The 21,405-nt window shown below is 36.4% G+C and overlaps 1 protein-coding gene across 3 annotated transcripts in view; it reads right to left on the bottom strand.

Moving 5' to 3' along the window:
• Positions 1-21,405, bottom strand: part of CBLB (Cbl proto-oncogene B) — a 126,505-nt gene that overhangs the window by 24,318 nt on the left and 80,782 nt on the right. For all 3 annotated transcript variants that reach the window (XM_066175149.1, XM_066175150.1, XM_066175151.1), the window contains 6 exons: positions 19,009-19,130; positions 16,758-16,895; positions 15,071-15,158; positions 12,644-12,775; positions 8,763-8,966; positions 804-989 (listed from right to left, as the gene is read on the bottom strand). In XM_066175149.1, the coding sequence (XP_066031246.1) occupies positions 804-989; positions 8,763-8,966; positions 12,644-12,775; positions 15,071-15,158; positions 16,758-16,895; positions 19,009-19,130 (870 nt within the window). The remainder of the gene's footprint in view (positions 1-803; positions 990-8,762; positions 8,967-12,643; positions 12,776-15,070; positions 15,159-16,757; positions 16,896-19,008; positions 19,131-21,405) is intronic.

The raw sequence follows: 21,405 nt of genomic DNA, 5'->3' as shown, positions 1-21,405 counted from the left end.
AGCACACAGGTTTCAAGTCATGTCCTGAACTTGAATTTGAATTTATCAGATAAAAATGAAAAATTTTAATCTAACTGCCTCTCTTCTAAACAGCAATTACAATAAAACAAGCAACTTGTTACAGAGAGCAACAAACAGTATTTGTTCTCTTTCATGCTTATCCACTCAAAAAATCATTGCATCTTTAGTACCTCTTGTTTTACAAAACATAGCATACAAGCATATTGGCTACAGAGTCATTATTATTTCCCTTGAAATTTGAGTCCTATTATATGCCATTTAAGGTTTTGAAAGCAGTGTATCTGCACATATTTTTCTTGTAAGAACACTGTGGAAATTGAGCATAAATCATGAAAGGAAAACATATAATTTTAATGAGATAATGACCTTTAAATCTATTTTCAGGAAACTTTAGCTTCTATTTATTTTCATTAATCAGTGCTTGTTACAGAACTGATCCATTACTGCAACATCTTTAAAATTCTGACCATAACCAAGTACAATATAATCATCAGACAAACTGAAGTCATATTTGACTAACATATACAGCCAGAAACATTTAACTACATAAGGTATTATGGAAAAGGAAGAGACTTCATCAATATGGATCTAATCTAAAGTTTCTTTAAGCTACAAGGAATAAAGTTCTTTTGGGCAAAGCAATATCCTGAAACAGCAAAATCCATGGAAAGGTTTGAAACTGTCCACTACACAAAACAAACAAGAAGCTCACCTTAGAAAAAAAAGCAAATGCAATTTCTCAGAATTCTTATATCCAGAAATAGTGGTTCAGTAACACTTACCTTTGGTGACCCTGTTGGGCTGGCACATGGTGACCGTGCCACTCCCTTCTGAATCAGATCCAGACGGGGAGGTACAGGTGGAAGGCTAAGATGTGGGATTTGCAGGGGGTCTGGAAGTGGTTTTCTTCTTTGTGCAAGAGGGGAAGATCCTGGGGAAGTCACTGGTGAATTCTGCCTCTCATTGCACTTCAGGACAGAAAAAATAAAATAACCTTTTACCTGATGATCAAGTATACAACTTCCATTCCACAACTAAAACAGCTGATATTTATCAGATACTTACTAAGAGTCAATTATAATAGTCATTTTTCATAATGGACATCTGGACAGTAGAGCTCATCTTACAGTTACTGAAAAAGAAGTCTACAAGTCATTCTATCTCAAAATTAAGACCCATCTTAACTTGTGATGAAAATAAAAATATATATATTCTAGCAATTTGTATAAAAAACTAATGGTCACTACCAAACATGAGAAAAAAAATAAATTCTATCATAGCACTGCTACCTTTGATAACCTTTTTATTAATAAAGAGTATTCAATCTAAAGTTCTACAAATTACTTTTAAAAGCTGGACATCTGTGATACTGCCTGTTATTGCCTACTGCTCATTTTCAAATCATACTTCCATACAAAATATAATATATGTCTCCTGAAAATTTACCAATCAAAATCACCAGCAAGACTTTAGGGAAGAAAGCAAAATCAGCAAAACATGAAGTGATTACAAAAATAATTTTAGAATAGCTCTATAATTTAAGCAAACACTGAACTGATAAACATTTAACATCTCCCTCCAGTGACAAATTATGATTTCTTTTTTCCTTGACTTGTCCTTTCAAATTCATCAGAATCAAAGATTTCAGCTCTCAGTATAGGCCTCTGCCCAATTCTGCAACTAGTCCCTATCTCTCATCTGGCTCACTTTAACAAACACAGCTCAGGTGTTTGCACAGATCAGTTCAAGCTATTTCTGTGAACTCACTGTATGAGTTTCAGTGCACTGTATAAACCTGAATGTCTGTGCTGCTCTTTCTGTGCATTCCCTGAGAGCAGACACAAGTAGCTGGAAGACATTCCCACCAAGGATCAGCCTTGGGCCACTTGTGCACTGAGGCATATCACTGTTCTCATATCACAGTTTGCCTAGACAGGCAAAAATGCACCCATCTTCACGGTAAACTCCTTTGATAAAAACTTCCCCCTCCCTTCCTAAGCTTTTTCTCATGAACGCTGAACATCCATAGTGATAACTGGGATGAGAGTAGAAAGTTCTTTAACAAGGTAAACAAATAAGCAACACTGCCTTTCTTTACACTCAATCATTATATTAAAGAAACTGGAAACTTCATAAATTCAAAAGCAGATTGAAGAAAAGGGTCTAGAGCACTGACACCTTATCAATGCTCTGTACTACAGCTTAGTTTAATATCCTGTTCTATACAACAGGGATTACTACCATTTCCTTCAAAAATAGGAGCCAGCACAGTATTACTGTCAACAGTGCATGAAAATGCAGGAGAGGGGTGAGAAGACATTGAAAGTGAGAAGGGTAATGTGCAACTCTATCATCAGGATGATTTTTTTGTTGCTATTTAGAGTCTTCCCCACTTTGTCTACATGTGCAAGCTCAATGTCACAACTGAACATTCAAATTCAAGAGACAGAGGTGTTTAAGATTTGTGGTCTTCATGGCCACCAGAAGTTTCTCAGTTGCACTCTTCAATGAAGAGGTGGTCTCAATATTCATTTTAAATGCCTTGAATAAAGTGTTTAAATTTTGTTTTCCTTAATTGATGAATGACCCTGTCCTTGACTGGAAGACCATAAAGATAAGCACATGAATTACCAAAGCATTTAGCCTCTCAGTGTTAAGGAAAGTTGAATAACTAAGCAAGATATGTATCTTGCAAGCATGCCTGAGCAACCATAATTATAGAACTACTATAAACCAAAAGTCAATTCATTTTCCTTATCAGAAAGCATCTATCAGTTAAACAGTGTAATAAACATTGTATCTAACAATTGTATTTAATAGCATTAGTTTTCAAAGTTTAGTTATAACTCCATAAAGCATTCCTGAAAGCCAAGAACCATGCAATACAATATACTCAAAGGATTGACTTCAGCAGACAGAAAATGAATTTATTTCCCAAATTATCTCAAATAGAACCAAATAAGCAGGTCACACCTCCGAAAAGATTCAATTATTTAAAATAAATGAAAGTGATGTAGTTAAGTTACAGCATTTTATGGTGTTGCACAACATAATGCATTTCAGTCGGCAGGGAATCGTTCCAGAAGAGCAATCATATACGTGATAGGAGTAGGAAACAAAGAGTAAGAAAGATAGGAAATATTGAAAACCAATTATTGGACAGGAAACATTTGTAGGGAATTTAGAATGTTCTAACTCTCGCATCATCAAACTAATTAACACAATTTCCTGAGAGAGCAACCTGAGAGTCTCAAATGGGAGACTATATGGAGTTCTACACATCCCAACTAAGTGAACAGCACTGTTACTAGATATCATTTTAAGAATATCCATCCCTGTTTCCATCTGGCAAACATCTCCTACACAGTTCTACTCTAAAGAATCATTAGGCAAAATGATGCCTTCTTCCCTCAGTGTGCTCACTGCTTCCATCCATGTCAGACTTCTGCTGCAATAAGAGTTTAGCTTTTGCAGAGACAAAAATCAAAGAATATTCACATTTAAAACCCATTCGTTCAAAAGTTCAAGATTCTTAAAACCTGACATGCTTGTGAACCCAATGAAGCAAGCAATTTAATTTATGTGATAAACTTCTAGTTCCATATATGCTTGGTATTTGGCTATCTCAATCACATTCCACGGACAGTAAACCACAAATAACAAAACAAAATGGAAATTTTTCAAAGTAGTAAGTGTGTGAGAGGACTTGAATTTAAGCTTACATCTATGCCTTGTTATGTCATATTTCAAAATAGCAAAGTAATTTTTCCCCTGAACTACTATGCTGTACTACAACCACAGTGCTAACAGAACATGCTGTGACCCCAGAGATTTCAAAAAGGGAATTGATTATGGCCAGCAAGTAAAAGAGTAACTTATCAGCCACAAAAAAAAAAAAAAAAAAAAAAAAAAAAAAAAAAAAAAAAAACACACACAAAAAACCCCCCCCAAAAAACCAACAAAAAAAATCAAAGCAAAAAACCCCACCAAACAAACAAGAAAAACCCACCAAAACCAAAACAAACAAAAATAAAGTTAAATAGCTGCAAGTAAAAGCAGCTTTTCTTCCCCTACAAGGAAGCTTAATCTGTATCACCACTTGGTGCTGAAGTAAAGAGAAAAAGTTTTCCTGGGGCAAACGGACAAACTTGTAATTTCTTGTTTGGATCCACTGATACTAAAAATACAACAAAACCAAATATTCCACAGCAACAAACAGGTTTTCCTCAGCATTCAGTATCAGATTTCCACCATATTCCCATTATGAAAATCCTGCATTTTTCAGTCCACCCCCATCCAACCTGTCTAGCTGCATCATTTGGTGTGTGTTGACAGCTAGGCCAACAAGATGGCTGCATCTCATGTGGACACCAAGGCATTAACAGACATACAGACATCTATTCTTTTTGGCACACTCTCCTAAAATTTCTCTGTTTGTCACCTACTGGAGACTTCTGTGTGTTTCCTATACGCTGGGAAAAAATGTGCAATGAGAGAGAACAGTGACAAAAAGCTAAAACAAGCAAGTGATTAAGACACAAACGAACTCAAATGAACTGGCAGTGACAGAAGACAGACCTTCAGCGTACAAAGGGGCTCTGCTGCACCACAGAGAGACCTGTGCAATAAAGATGCAATTAAGGAGAAGAACACAGGCTCCTTTGTAACAACATGGACTTCATCTGGTTGGCGTGACTGCTGCCAAGGGAAAAGCAGCTGTGACTTGCTTTGCAGTTGTACTGCAGAAGGGACCACACTTTTGTTATTCCATCAGATGAATTTGTCACCGGGATATACTTATAGCAGTTTGCCCCTAGCAAGAAAAAGCCTGCTTCCAACACTGATTACAATTTCTAGTCGAGGTTTTTTTTCTGATGGAAATACTAACAGCCAGGCTATTGAATCAAGAGTATTCAAATACTTTTATGCCAGATAGGCACATATGAAAAGCATACTAAACATAAATCCTAACAATTGACTCACTGAGGAATACTATCCTGCCTGTTAATGTCCTTGGAGCAAACTCAAACTGCAGGAGACATCTAAAAGGGTCCAAGCAAACCTACACCAGAAGTAGTTCAGTGAAGTTTCTTTATATATAATCAGGTAAGAGTGACTCACATATTTATTTCTTGTTAGATAAGCTGTGACCTAGGCAGCTGTATTATCTAGGCTTAAAAAGTTATATGAGGATATAAATTTATATCACTTAACACTGATGACTGTAAATATGTTTTTAAGAAGACAGATGTATTCCCTTTATCTTTGCTGACCCAAGAAAATGTATGAGAAGGATGGAGAGGGAGTTTAGGTCTGTGAGAGTCAGCAGCACACTGCCAAGGGAATCCACAAGTAGGGGAGGCACACTGCCTCCCAGCATTTATACCCTTCAAATACTAGTAAGTAATCAGTTAAGTAAGTCACTCCTGTTGAGTGACATGATCTTAAAACATTCCCACCAACCAGGTGTACTATTACATAGGAAATGATGTGTATATACGAGCTCAGGTACTGCCAAAGGGAATATTTGGATTTGTATTTCAAGTCTTATTTCACATGCTTTTATATTTTATATAAAGAAATGAAAAACATTATTACTATGTAATACATGCCTTCTTCCATTACCAGAAAAAAGTCAACTTAATAATATGGAAATGAGTGAAAACAGCTTCCTCCCATATTTTGAGAGCCAAGGTGTTTTGTCATGATTTACCAAATTTGACCTAAATCCCCTGCTGGAAGTAGTCTAGTCATGGCAAACTGTCTTTCGGCCTTGACAACTTCCTATCATCATTTTAAAGTACTGCATGAATCAATCAATCAATCAGGGTTTTGTGCATTCAGATATCTAGGAAATTAATTTCAGAGAAGACAGTAACACCCCAGATGGGCTAACTTCATCTACTTTCAGACAAAAGTGTTAATTCACTTTCAGGTACTGAAAACCTCTCAGTCTCCTATACTGGTAGAGCCCTCCTTTATGTTTTCATGAGTTATTATTTGGATCAAACAATTACCTTAAGGATTTATGAATTCAAAATTACTTGCTCTTAGCAAGAACTCCTGCACTATCCAATTTCCTTATTTTCCTTCAGTCTTTTTAAAAGAAGTGTATCAAATGATGTCTTGTACCAAGGCAAAGTGACAGAGAACTCTTCATTCATTACGACAATTAAATATTAAACATTATAGAACAACTAACATACTCTACTAGAGACTCAAATGCCCTCTTCAAAAATCTAAAAAAATAAGCTATATTCAATATTTACTGTAATCTCCACTTTTTTTAATGTGCATTTCATAATGTTGTGCTTCGCTAGAACAAAAGCTGAGAAGAACATTTTAGGCAATAACTGCATTAGCTAATCTGATACCACGGGGCTGGAAATTTCTCAGCAAGGAAACAATTAACAGAGGCTTTTGGCACCACTCTTCCTCCTTCTTTCATTAAGAAATATCTGCAGACAATTTGGAAATAAAAAAATTAAGCTGACTGATGAAGCAGATAAACAGCCTAACTGCAGTGAATTTCTCCAAAGCCTCTGTTAGAGCTTATCTGCTGCTACTACTGACTCATACACAACAACTAGCAAGAATTATTAATTTTTCTTAATTTGTATGTACTAATTTCCTTAAAGAATAACTAAGGAGCTTCATAATTGTTTTTTTCCTTAAAGCAATTTCAAGTCCGAGGTCTTTCAGAGACTTAATTCAGACACCTCTTAAAAGTTTCCGAGTACAGTTCAGGGGTTAGAGTGATAAACTGCAGAACCTGTATTTTTCTGATATCTGATTATTTCTACAACACATTGTGAAGCCCTACGGTCACTTTCAGAAGTCCATGTCCCTGAAACTTTCCTCTTCTAGTGAGTTTCACAGCCCAACTCACTACTAGCCAGACATCTCTTAGAAAGATCAGCCAGACGACTTGACACAAATGCAGCCCATTTGATTTTCAAGGATTAACAGATTTATGTTGACAAAGCTTACCACAGTCTATGCAAAAAAGTAAGAACTGAAAAATTTGTTCACTGAGGTTACAAAGGTATAACAGTACCAGCAGGTTGGCTCCAAGAGCTAAATTACTGTCTTTGCCGCCTACCTTCCATCATTTCAACAAATCACGTTACTACTACAACCCAATCATTATGCAGCACCCTGGTTTCATTGGAACCGCATTAATGACAGACAAAAGAAAGTCTCACAAAGAGTAAAATTCAACATAATGCCACAGAGAAAAATGTAATTTCCTTTAGCAGGCTCCAAAGATACACTTCTTAGCAGGAAAAATAAACAATGGTTAAAGAAATAAGCAAGTCTGAGGAAGACATTGCTAACAAAAAATGCATATAAAAAATGCCATATTACACACAGGTGGTATGGTTAAGACTATCAATGCACAACAAATGGTAACAATTTTAAGAAAACAGCAGCTAAAAATCACCAAATGACGCAATAATTCAACAATTTCAAATAGACTTTAAGAGGCTGGCAGAGTGAAGATTTCTTTCACTGAACAATGAAATCAAGGAAAAAAAAAATAGCAAGGCACCAAAGCACTGAAGCACTTGGTAGATACCTAAAAGAAAACTTCTTATAGTAAGCCTATTGTTCCTTCTTTTGATAAAGGCGTAATGCATTTTTGCCTTATCATGGAAGTGATAGCGTTATAAAAGCCCATCAATTCAAGGCTATCTCACAGAGGTCATGCTGCAGACTGCAATTTAAGTCCAGGCAGGAAGGAAAAACTGTCCCCAAGGGTAGAGAATGTTGTATTACATACACAAGAATGATTCATAAGCCTTAAGAGGTTAGGAAGGATATCAGAAGCTTGTATATTAACTGACAGATACTCTCAGATATGAGGGTGAAGAACACTTTTTTTTTTAAATTAATACAATGATAAGGAAATGGAAAAGTAAGATGTTACAAAATTAATTCCAAGGCAACAATTCAATCTAGATGACCTTAGTATAAGGTAAAATGCTCTGTCAAAATCAGTGTTGTATGGCCTCTGACAATATCTATTCCAGGCTAAAATACAGTAGTAAAAACGATAACCATAAAATAAACTTTTGTCAATGATATGGCTTATTTATCAGTAATAAAATCTCCTGCTACAAAGATCTCAGAATTTAACATGGAGCACTTTCGAGACAAGCAACAAACAAAACACAGGACAAAACATGAAGTCACTATGGATAATCTCAAAAATACTTTTCCCACTAAGAATACCTAATTCTAAAAATTACAGAAAAAAAAATCATAGACAACTCACATGAAACATAACTAAAAGCTACTTGTGTGCAGTATGAATAAGGTGTCAAGTCACTTTTATAAAATAATAATATTGAAAACTGTTTGGAAACTCAACCTTCATCCTAAAACATTCTATGCATGTGTGCGCATGTGCAGAAAATGAATATAGGAAATTTTTTGTTCTTTACAAATAAAAGCTCAGGGAATTGTCCACACAATTGGATAAGAGTTTCAGCTGGTGCAAACTCTCACTTCCCCCATTATAAACTAAGTTATCTCAGTTCACATCAGCTGAGAATCTGGAATATTTTTTTTTCTCCAATTCAACTTCAGTTTTAATGCACTTGTATTGATACAGTTTGTTTTTTCAACCCAACAACTGTTCAGTGAGATGCTGTGAGCTAAAGCATGAAGTGCAGCCTCTCAGTGTTCAAAGTTACAAACGTCTGGGTTTAGCTGCTGTGCAGTGTTTGAAAAGTTACCTTTCGGACTGAAGCCAAACGATTCATCATTAGAGACTCTTCTCTATCATCATCATCATCCAAGTCCAACATGGGCATACTAAAGCTATCCATAATACTGCAGCACCTGGAGTTCTCATCCCTAGGATCAAAGGGATCCACAATGATTGGTTCCGTTCCTTTGATTTCACAGCGGCAGAAAGGGCAGCCTTGGCCATCTGATTCCTACAGCAAGACAAAAAAGTAGGTAAATTTAAAGAAAAAAAAAGAAAACCAGCAATAATTTTAAAAGTAGGACTTAAACATTTACATAGAAACATCCTCAATCAGTCTCTAAAAGCCTGTAAAAAAGAACTGGAGTAAACAGGAAATAGTTTAACAAAATTAAATCTTAAAACGACTACACATTTAAAGCCGTCTCTATTTAATAGATTAAGCTTCACTTAAAAATTACTAATCAAAATGTAACTATTATCTCTACAAAACACTAAAACAGTCTTAATATTACAGGTCAGAAAGCAACACATTTCCTTACAGGCTTACAATTTTGCTATTTCTTCAGGAGAAAGAAGGTGAGGTGCGCACACAGAGATAATGCATTTTATTATATACCTTTTATATTAACCATAAAGTATTTCTTTTTCATCTGATGTTAGGAAATGCAGGCAAGCTTTATGGCATGCAGCTCTTCTTGGAAAAACATATTCAGTCCATCACAGCTGCAGCATTGCCAGCATTCAGAACACCTAAAGCTACAAACAGCTTTCTCCATATTTACATAAAAAATCAGGACTTAACTATATTTTCAATAAATTATATAAGACAAGGAATTATTGTCACATATTATTAGAAACACGAATGACTTGAATTTAAATTTTTAAGTCATATCTGTTCAGTGATTTTCAAGCAGCTATATTAAATTCCTTTTACTTATTTCAGAAATGTATTTTCTCTTACCAGAAATAAACAGAGCCGTTAGATTCAGACGAATAATGAACAAAAATCAGAGAAGTATTTCAAGCACTTATAGAAATAAGAAGTACAACATTGATTTGAATTATAAAAAATAAAAAAAAACCCTCACCCTCAAACAAATAAAACCACAAACCCACACCCAGAAGAACTATAAAGCCTTGAGAGTATTTGAAAGTATTTGCAGTCAGCTAGACTGCTAAAGAGATATGAACACCAAAATTAATTCTAAGCAGCCCACTAATACTGAAATATAACCAAGCAAGCAGAGGTTTTTGATCACACAGATGAAAAACAACTTTTACCTTTTTTCTAGCATTATTTTTATCTGACACTTACTAAACTGACAGATGATTTCACAGTTTTTGGATGAGCTGTATCACAAGGCCAGATAAGCATAAATGATGTCTTCTGATATCATTTGCAGGATTACTACTGTATTTTCATTTTGTATGGAAAGACACATCTACTCTACTTTCAGCACCATAAGTACCACTAGCTAGTCAACTTTACTACCTCAAAAAACATCTTAAAATTCTATGGTCGTACTGAAGTAGCCATGGTCAAGTGAACAGAAGCCCTCCCACACTCCATACAACTCCTTACAGCTTCATTTTCTAAAAAAAACCCAAAACATTACCAATGAGGCACAGAGCTTTTATTTTCAAGGCTTTCTTGTACCTGTGTTCTGCACTAGCGGTTTCCATCCCTTCTTTTAAAAAGCCTTAGTAACCAAACACATCAGCAGACTCGTATTCAATAGTATGATATTGAATATATTCGAGATGTCTATATTAATACACACACTTGTCCATGCCCTCTGAAAGGTTACTGAGAACATTATCAACCTTACAATACAGCCGATATACCCATATGCCTTTAGAAAACATGTACTTTTCAGACAATAGATTTCTGTGGTATAAAATGACATTTTACTCCTGTAGCATAATACTAAAAGGAAATAAGTAAACCAAGTCCTGTTTGAGAGACTGAGCCCCATAAAGGTGAACAGCTCAATCATCCTTAGTATTCTATGCAGACCTGATGGTGCTTATTCAATTTTTTTCTGCTTAGTGAAAACATCTGTATTGGATCTCTTGAGGCATGCCTAATGAGCCATTATGCTGCCAATTAAACAACCCACCAGAAGCTCACAACAGCTGATGCTGTTGCAGTGTAATATTTCTTCATTGCCTCACTAATTATACAAAAGTTAAATTTGTAATGAAGTCTGAAATGTACCTGACCAATTACAGCTGGTAGCTATTGTCCTGATGAAACCTGGTGCATTCAATATGTCAATTTTCTGAGCCTAAAATGCTTTGTCATTGTCTTCCTGAATCCCTATCCCATAGCCAAGTACTGGAGACCTAGCTTCTCAAGTCTCCAGAATCAGAGCACATCACTGGCCCAAGACTGCAACATGCTCCTACCACACCACAAGACACCTGACAATCAGAAGTACAAAGATTTCAGTCCTTCTACTTAGCCCTGTCAGCTGAGCCAAAAAAACCCCCAAAGGAACAAGCAAACAGAACCAACAAAACTACAGACCCCTCAGAATTTTTCAGGATTTTTCAAGTCAATGATTTAAGTGGTCAGACCTCTATGTCTGCCATTCAGAATGAAACTTGAATGAATAGAGAAAGGGTACTCCTGAAATGAGAAACATTGTTCCAGCTCAGCAGCTGCTTAGTAGCGAAATAAATATCCTTTTGTGGGTAGGCCTCAAATGGAATTTCCTCAGAATTTCTGATCTATGGCCAATTAGGAAGATTTCTGTAAGGAACATCAGACTCAAATTTCACAAAGAATACAAAATTGGAAGCAAAGAGTACTTCTTTTTCAAGAAGCCTTTATTGCTAATGGAAGAAAAACTCAAATTACACTGCGGATATTTCATGTTAATTTGCCACTGAGGCTTTCTTAATTAGGTAGAAAATGTCCTAATTAGAAAAGGAAAATCATAGTACTTGAAGACATGTCACAAATGTAAGAGTGAAGACACATTGATGGAGGTGAATTAATTTAAAAACAGGTCCAAAATGGACTAGACTCAAGGATTCTTTCTACTCTTCTCACTACATTTGTAAGCAAAGAATTAAATGTGGAATAAAGCACTCTCTGAGAACTGGATGAACCTTACAAACATAGATACGAAAGAAGGGGCAGGGATGGTGCATAACTGTAAAGAGGAATGACCTCAGCTTTAGATGCTACTTTTTGGGTCAACTGCCCTGAATTAAAGGTACTCACTCCCCCTTTTCCCACAGACTGGTGCACCCACGAACAAGGTGGACAAAACACACCAAGCTGTGCCACCAGAAAGTCTCTGGGTTTTTTTGGATGTTCCATAAATGACTTTGAGAGAAGGAAATTTCCCCTCCATTCAAATCTCTTAGTCCAACAACCATCAAAAGCCATCTAAGTGTTTCAGTGCTTTGCATGTTATTAACGTGAAAAACAAGCATCCTAAAAGTTTAATTTTTTACAGGTCAATTCATGACCTCTACTACTGAGTGAATCCTCCTCTCACCAAAGACATCCCTTCTCCTTTTAAAATGCTGTCTAGTCAGTTATCCATTCCCAGCAGCTACGTGTCCTCTTTGTGTCTTTTAAATACATCACGAAGTGACCTAAGTGACTGAATTGGCACCAAATGCCCAGCTTGTACTGTCTGAGTAGGTACTGCACTCAGGAAATAGTTTCCACTCAGCAGCAGTCAGCAAATGGCCTTGGCAAGACTACAAGTCCAGACTGCAAAGACTCCCAAAGCTTTTTTTCACAGATTTCTGGTTTGAAAAATGAGGAAGTTTGTAATTTTAAATATATACATCCTTGTACCTGGAAAAGTAAATATATACCCACAGTGCAAACAGGAATGTAACAGAAATCCATCCTCTACCCCACCAGCTAAACTATGACAGTACCTGCCATGCTGTGAGACAAGAAGTGCACATAAGGTGTCCACAAGGCTCTATCTTCACGTCCTTGTCATTCTCTGCACAGATTTTACACAGCTGAAAAGTGGAACCCATTTCACAGTACAATTCATACTGCTCCTGTAACAAAAGAAAGTCAAGCGATTATTTCTTTCCAAGGAATTGTTCACAAAGAATATATTTCTCCAAATGCCCTGTTTTCCAATCTGCTTTACTTATTAATCAAGGAAACTCTTGCTACTCATCTGTCTAAAAGCCACACTAAGGTTACTGAAACAGCTTACATTTTTACCTCTTCCAACCTGTGATATACTTCAGTTCATGCCAAGAAGTGTTAAAAATATCTGCACCTATTAGATTTTGTACAGACTTGTCACATGTAACTGCTATGCAAGGCACATATCCTGCTTTGCTTTGGTTGCAGCCAGAAGGAAGAAAATGAACATACGGTTCTAAGTGAAAAATTAAGTGATGAATAGGAACAAAACCAGGATTTTCGTTTCTAGGTATGAGTTTAGGACCAAGAAGATTATTGGATTGAAAACTGACAAGCAAGAGGGCTACAGCAAGGATGTTGTATAGCAGTATGTTAAAGTACACAATCCTTGTAAAGGAAGTATGGCAAGAACACCCTGCAGGATAATTTGGCAACAGTCATGCACAGATTGTTCAGTACTTTGCATCCTTACAAGACTGACAGGAAGGTAGAACACCACCATTAGAAGGAACAAGTAACAGACAAAACTCAAGTCTAGAACAGTTTTCTAGAATTAGTTATTGCTGGGGAACGGACAGTTAAATGCATTTGCATTGAAATAAGCTTTTTAAGCCTTGAAAAACTAAATTTAGAAAGCATAAAATAAGTACAATCCAGATCATGGAAAAATAAGCAGCTACTGCTAAGTAAAGTGAGGGGACATGAGGCTAAGAAAAAGAGAAAACAAGACAGAGAGCTTGTATCTGCAGCTGTAGTCAGTGTACTAAATATGCTTATGGTGGAGCTCTAGCAAAGAATCCATCTGCAGCCATCTAGCCCTGCAGCCATTTCCATACCATCTTTAAGTTTAAGTTTAAGCAGGTATAGTGACAACTTTAAACCTCTTCAGTTATATTTTATTTAAGGCAGACTCACATAATTCAGACTCTGTGGAATTACCATCAGAATTAGCCAATCATGTCCTCATAACTACATGTGCAGAAATGATTCATTCAAAGGATGCAAAATAAAATATGATTGGCTTGTGAAGAACAAGGTAGTCATTGATCCTGTGCTGTTTCTCCTTTCTTAGAGACAAAGCAAAGATATGGGCTGGAGCATTTCTCTGCACAACACAAATACCTGATGAATCTCCATTACTCTTTCATTATTATCTTAAGACTGGAGGGAAAAGATGGAAGTCAGAGACGTGGAAGTATTGAGGCTTTCCTCAGGTAATTGGTTTTAGGAATTCTCTTACTTACAAAACAGATATATTTGCAACGGTATTTCTAATAATACCATAGATAGTAAAGAATACTTCTTTCCTAAAATACTTCTGGAGGTGGAATGCACACAGAGCACCCAGAAGTACAGAAGATTCAGCAGGTCATCCAGTCTCATTTGAAGAAACAGAAGACCATCTGGAACAGCACGGCTTGTATCTAGTCTTTGAACATATCTTCAAATGCTCCAGATGTTTTCATCAGGAAAAATGTTCGACACAGTATTCCTTAACCTTACAGTCTTAATTTCAGCACAATTTTTAATCAAGCATTTCTCTTGGGGTCGCTACTTCCTAGTAACTTGACTATTAAACATCTGCACAAATAATCACACCATCACTTAACAACACTATAAACACAACTACATATTCTAATTTTCTCTGCAATTCTCTGCTAAGTGACTCTGTTTAGGCATTTAATTACTTCTGCTGTTTTCCATGATCTCTCTTTCAATTTGCACCATAGACAAAGAACAAAGGAGAGAATTGGATACCTTGAACCTGGTATTTTTGCGATGCATGAACTTTTCCTCCTGAACTTGCCAACTAACTGTACCATTCCTATTCAGGCTTCCAAACCATTATTTGGTCCTCATTTTGTTTCTGTATTCCCCTTTGTTATTAGCAAGAAAAAACAAGCTACATAAATCTATTACATAAATATCAGAAAAACCTTTGATAGCTGTTTGAAACACTTTTCATTTGGAAAAGGCTCATAATAAACAAAACATTCCAAGACATGTCATGTGCATCGCTATCCACTCTAGAGTCTAAAGGATTATTCTCCTTTTCTTCACCTAAACCCTTCTATCAACAACACGTTTTCACTCTTACAAACTTATTACCCACGTTTAATAAAAGCTTATTATTACTGCTAGGTGAGATACTAAGGGAAGTGAAGACTACAAAGTAACTCAAAACTCTGCCAACATACCTGCGTGACTTTTATGTGATCATGTGGTGTGGGCTCACATAATCCTGTCAAATCAGGATTATAACTTCGTCCATCTGGGAACAGATAACTGCATGACAAGAAGACTGTTATAAATATGCACATTACTTTAGCTTTATCAGCTAAATCATACCTATAAAATTTCAAGGGGGCAGAATAAGTTACAGTAGACATTAACTAAACTAAATCATCTTTCCTCAGCCATCTATTTTATCTTTTGAATGCAACTGAATTGTGACATATTATTCATTTTGACACATGCTCAAGTGTATTTATAAAAGCAGAGGAACGATATTGACATCACCTGCATAGTTACCACCAGAATGCATCTGAGTTTTGAATAGCAGATAACCTTCTAGGGGTAGCTCAAAAGAGTATTATTTCAGATCTCTGTTTCACAGTGAGCTCATATACTTCCTAGTGATTTCCCCACTGAGAACATCATGCTCAGGACTCTAGACTATTTCAAGTAAAGCTGCAGAAAAGAAGGTAAGATTTGTGTGTATCTGTATTATGAGATATATAATATTATATATGTCACAATATTATATATATGCGTATCTATGTATATTATGACAAGAATCTACACTGAGAACTTCTGATGCAGACTGGACATTAGGCAAGAACCAATGGCAGCATTTCAATCATGTGGGAAATTAATAATATGTTAAATGATATTACAGCAACCCTAAGTTGTTCTACATTTGGGTTTATGTTACCTGTAACTTGGAAACAGTTTCTTAAAAGTCATACATTTTTAAGTCACAAAATGAAAAAGTTATAAGGTATAAAAACAACACTCCGCATAAAATATTCTCAGTTTTTGTTTGCTCAGTTTTTGTCAGAGAGAAATACTACCAATATAAGGGTGTTTTTATTACAGGTATGAAATCACCATACCTGAAAAAAAAAATACTAGACTGTGGAGGACTGAGAAAAATTACAAGACTGCAAAAGATTTATCTTTTTTTTTTTTTTTTTGAGGATTGATCAATTGCCTTTCCCTTTTCTTTCACATTATCTATATATCTATATATCTATATATCTATATCTATCTATCTATCTATCTATATATATATATATATATATATTGTGTATACCAAAACATGTATCCCAGGGAAAAGATTCTGACACCAAATATCTGTCTGTTACTTCAGCCAACCTAGCAAAAATGTACTACTTCTCCCTATAAACTCGCATTCTCTAATAATTATAAATCTTTTCAGCAAACTATTAGAATGTGGAAAATGTTCTGGCTGCACAATATATAAAAAAGCAATTACATAGCTTTCAAATCATTGTCCACAGTTAGACACATGAGTAACTGGAAGTAGTAACTGTTCAATAAGCCTAAGTGCATTTGGGACTCTTGGGGGGCTGTGGGGGGAAGGAGGGATCAATGCAACAGCTGTCTCATTTTATTTTCTCATGGAATTTATTTGTTATGAGATATGACTTTGGTTAACTTTCAGTAACTCTGGTTAATGGAATTAACTAGAAACAAGTGGTTTTTAAATTAATTAAATCCATGGTTGTTAAACTCTGAAAGAATGCTAACTACCATATGCAGATTCTCTGTTTTAAACATCTTTAACTACCCATATAAGCATTAAGAGAACAAGGAAATAAGGATTTCATAGCCATGGTGGCTGTAAGAATTTGTACTTACAATCCTTCCCGGCTGCCATCGATCAAAGCCTGAAACAGAGGCTTATTGTGAGGTATGGTCTGCAGTATGTTCCCATCACCAGTCACATACCCAATGGCCCACTGGCCCAGGCGAGTGCAGCTCAGTCTGAAAATGTAGCTTGATAAAAACAGGATGAATGAAAAGTCAGTGTAATTCAGAGTCCAGAAAAAGAAGTGAAGAGAGCAATTACAGCCTCTGGTTCAGACACTGAACTAGGTCCCTGAACATTTGGGTCAGATTCCCAGTTCTGTCATGTTCTTTGTATAACCTTAAATAAACCTGCCTCTTCTACACTGTCAGTTTCTCATGGGCAGAAATAAAGTAAGAGTATCTGCCTAACCCCTGCTTTTCACCTGCCTGTGTTTTACCTCTCAGAGTGAAAACTGCACATTCACCATGAGCAGTCTCGCTCAGACATGTCCAAAAAACCTCTTCAAGGAGAGTGTATGATATTATTCAGTCTCCCTAGCTGCAACAGACACCTTCTGTGCATGTGCAGGCCAATAACCTGAACAAGTGGAAGGAAAAACATAAAGCATCTTTAGATGCAACAGAAACGGGAAAGATGAATGATAAAACCTACTCTACTAGAAAATGGTAGTTTCGTGTGAGCTTGTGGAGGTGAACAAAAGAAATATCACTTCTGTTTCAGAAAAATCAAATATTAACTTCACAATTGGACTTAGATTTAAATACTTCTCTGTGTTACAGGTGGTAGCTGAGAGTATACATTATATAGACAGACAGCACAATCAGAAGAAAAGAAAGATTACAGGCAACAGGATAGAGCTTCTTACTAAAAACGCTACTCCCTTTCGTGTTAGACACCATTTCACATGTGAAAACCTCACTGAGAAAAGCATCTCACAGTGAAAGACCACAAACTCAATCTGGTATTATAGAGCACTTTTCTTAATTACCTATCAATATTTTATTTTGTTCCAAACTAATATAAGTAATCTAAGCCTCTCTGAAGTTTGACAGAGCTCTTATAACCTTCAGTAGGATCCACATTACAATGAAGTACTAACTATTCATCTGAACAGAATCTTGTAATTTGCAGGATGTTTTAGTTGGATTAAAGAAGAAATTTCACTTCATATCCCCTCTTTTACACTCCAGCATTTCACCTAAGCAGCTCAGGAAGTAATCTTCCGATATACAATAGAAAGCTATTTTAAAACTAACTTTCTATTTACAAGGAACATAAAAGCTATGTGGGATAATTTCTCTATCACACCACCAGGATCAATAATAGAGAAAATACTAAATCCATCAAATGCTCTCAAAATCAGCCTAGTTATTTGACTTATGCAGTAGTGTCCATGAGTATCAAGCTAAAAATCAGCAGTTTTCTGTTGGAACCACAAGATTTTTCTATATATGCACTCGAGTACTAAGGTAACTCAGCATACAGTATACCACTTGCTAAAAATCAAAAGAAACCGAGTACAGAATATGGTTATAACTGTTGGTAGACTTCACTAACGAGTTTCAAAACTTTTAACTATGAGTACAAGTGCTTCTGCAGAAGTTTCAACAAGGAAACCTTAGGAAAAAAAGCTTCATAACTGTAAGATAAAACTAGCAAAATAAAAGGTAAGTAATAAAGGATTAAATCCATTTTGAATTTCTTTTTCTCCTGAGTGAAGAAAAAAACCCAGGACAACAGTGACATACTGGTAAAAGCTCAGTTTAAATAATTTACTATGCACAGCAGCACATAAAAAGTATTTAAAAACTCTACACGTCATGATCTTTAATCTGACTGGTTGCTTTTCTAGGTGAAGAGTTTATGACATAGAATGATACGGGCAAAGGGAAAAGAATTATATGAAACACAAAAGGAACACAGAATCACAGATTAAATTTATAGCTTGAATGTTACCATGAAAGGTATTAAGATGATTTTTGCTTTACTATTAAGAAAAAATTCAATGTAAATTTTGAAAATCAAATTATATTTTAAAATATGCTTTTCAATAATGCATTGTTTGTTTTACCTAATTCAGAAGAAGAAAGAAAAAGCAATTTATTTTCAAATTATTTCTGTTTATTTTTACATATTTAGACTTCAGTGTACTAATGTGGTATTTTTTTGCTTCACTTCTTTAGTGGGTTTTAAATAAAATGCAAAAATATGCAAAATAGAAGTATGAACCTAGGAGAGTGATGTAGGTTCTGAGACAGCAAGTTTATTTGGAAAGCAATACACAGTGAAACCACTCACCTCCCAGGTTTAGTGCTGTATTTTTGCAGCCTTGCTTTCACTTCATCATATGTCAGGAATGCCATATATCCAGGATGTGTCACAGCTAAGAAGTTCCAATTCCTTAAGATCGAGCCCCATGGCTACAAAAAGAAGACAAACAAGTAAAGAGATGAAGCCAGGTAGTTCTGTATTTCTGATAAAACTCAAGTCTGTAAGTCAGAGACACCTGAAGTGTGTTTAGCTTCAGCTGAAAAATACACGCTTTTGCTTTAGGTCTGAATGGTACAAAGGACTGTCCTATATATTCAACTTTGCTACAAGTGTTCCTTCAAAAGAATTATTCCAAGAACACCAAGCACAACTTTTTGGATAAAGATTTTGGAGACTCAGAATTTAAGAGACCTTCTATTCACAGCTACATAAAATATAAAACATCATATTTAGTTAGAACCTGGAAAGTATGACTCTATGATGGTTTAATAAAAACACAATTAAACCTGGGAAGTCCTGAAGCACTTTCATAGTTAATGATAAGTAACACTAACAAATGAATCATAATAAAGCTGCTAATTTGAGCTGTCATTCCTTTTTTTAAAATTCTCTACTTCTGATTTCTTCAGTCACCATAATAGTATTAAAGCCAGAAAACAAAACAAATATTGACAGCACTTCACCTGAGTATTTGCTAACCTGAATAGCAAATGCTTCAGAAAACTCAGTGAAACATGCTTGATATGCTATCACTTCAAAGAACATGAACAGTCCATTACTGTAAATGAAGGATGATTTTTTAAAAATAGTGGATTAATACAGATATATATATATATAAATGTCCATTGCCAGCATTTGGGAAGTCAAGAAACTGCCTCTGAATGGTTTGCAGATTTTTAATTTATTTCTCAGAAGATCAAGGCAGGTAAAGTTAAGCAATGTTCTTATGTGCCCTGCAAATTCCTTTTAAAAGAACTTCTAAGGGCTAATCAGGCAGAGATGAAATGCCTGTGTGACGTGCCTGAGCAGATTACTCTAACACTGAGATTCTAGATATCCCATCTAGATTGAGAGTGTTACATTTCCAAGGCAAACCCAAGCCACTACCTGAACACAGATGAATACCTGTCCATTTTAAAATTAATACCTCATCAAGTCAGACACATGAAATAGAAGACAGGTTTCAGCACAGAGGCCATAAGCACCTGAAGTGTTTAAATTTGTCCAAAAGCAAGGAGGGGAAAAATAAATCCCAGTCCTAGATTCAACACTGCATCCTGCCAGCTCCTTCAACAAGTTCAACAAGGCCAAGTGCAAGGTCTTGCATGGAGCTGGGGCAATGCCAAGCACAAGCTGAGTGGAGAATGGATTGAGAGCAGTCCTGATGAGCAGAACTTGGGCTGCTGGAGGAGAGGCTGGACACAACCCAGCAAGGTGCACTGACTGCCCAGAAAGCCAAATACGTCCTGGGCTGCCCCCAAAGCAGTGAGGCCAGCAGGGCAAGGGAGGGGATTATCACTCTCCTCAGCTCTCCTGAGACCCCACCTGGAAAACTGCAGCCAGCTCTTGGGCCTCTGGAACAGGAGGGACATGGACATGCTGGAGCAAGTCCAGAGGAGGAATAGCAAGATGACCAGGTGGATGGAACACCTCTCCTATAAAGCCAGGCTGAGGGAGTTGGGACTATTCAGCCTGGAGAAGACAAGGCTCTGAGGAAACCTGGAGCAGCATCCCAGTACCTAAAGGGGTCTACAAGAGAACTGGAGAGGGACTTTACAAGGGCTTGGAGTGATAGGACAAGGGGGAAGGGCTTCAAACTGAAAGACTGGATATTTGGAAGGACTTCTTCAGTCTAAGTGTAATGAAGGCACTGCAACAGATTGCCCAGGGAAGTTGATCCACAACATTTCAGTTGATGCCCCATCCCTGAAAGTGTACAGGCCAGATGGAGCTCTGAGCAACCTGGTCTAGTAGAAGTGTGTCCCTACCCATGGCAGAGGAGTTGGAACAAGACAACATTTAGCGTCTCTTCCAACCCAAACCATTCAAAGGCAAGAACCCTTAGCTTGCCTTGTGTACACAGAGTCTTACGAGAGCAGAAGTGCTAAAAGGGACAAGATTTGTTCCCTTTCTGTTCAATGGATGTATTTTCACACCAAAGGACATGTTAATAGTAACAGACTGAAGTTCCTGAAGAGCATCCATATATTCTGCTTGCTAGGCTTCTCTCTGGTCAGGGAACACGGCACTTAAAGCTGTGCATACATACAATGGGGAGGCAGGGGGAGCAACTTCACTTTCACAGGATCTCCACAAAGCCTAGTCTTGCTTTCTTCTGTGAATAAACACCATTACAAATGCAGCTTTTCTGTAACATAACCCACAGTTGGCAAAACAGTATTTTGATTACTTAATTGGGATTTG

This window comes from Chamaea fasciata, unplaced genomic scaffold (genome assembly GCF_029207755.1).
Source record: "Chamaea fasciata isolate MVZ Bird 193981 ecotype frontalis unplaced genomic scaffold, bChaFas1.0.hap1 SCAF_2, whole genome shotgun sequence".
NCBI lineage: Eukaryota > Metazoa > Chordata > Aves > Passeriformes > Sylviidae > Chamaea > Chamaea fasciata.
This window is presented reverse-complemented; position numbering and strand designations above follow the sequence as displayed.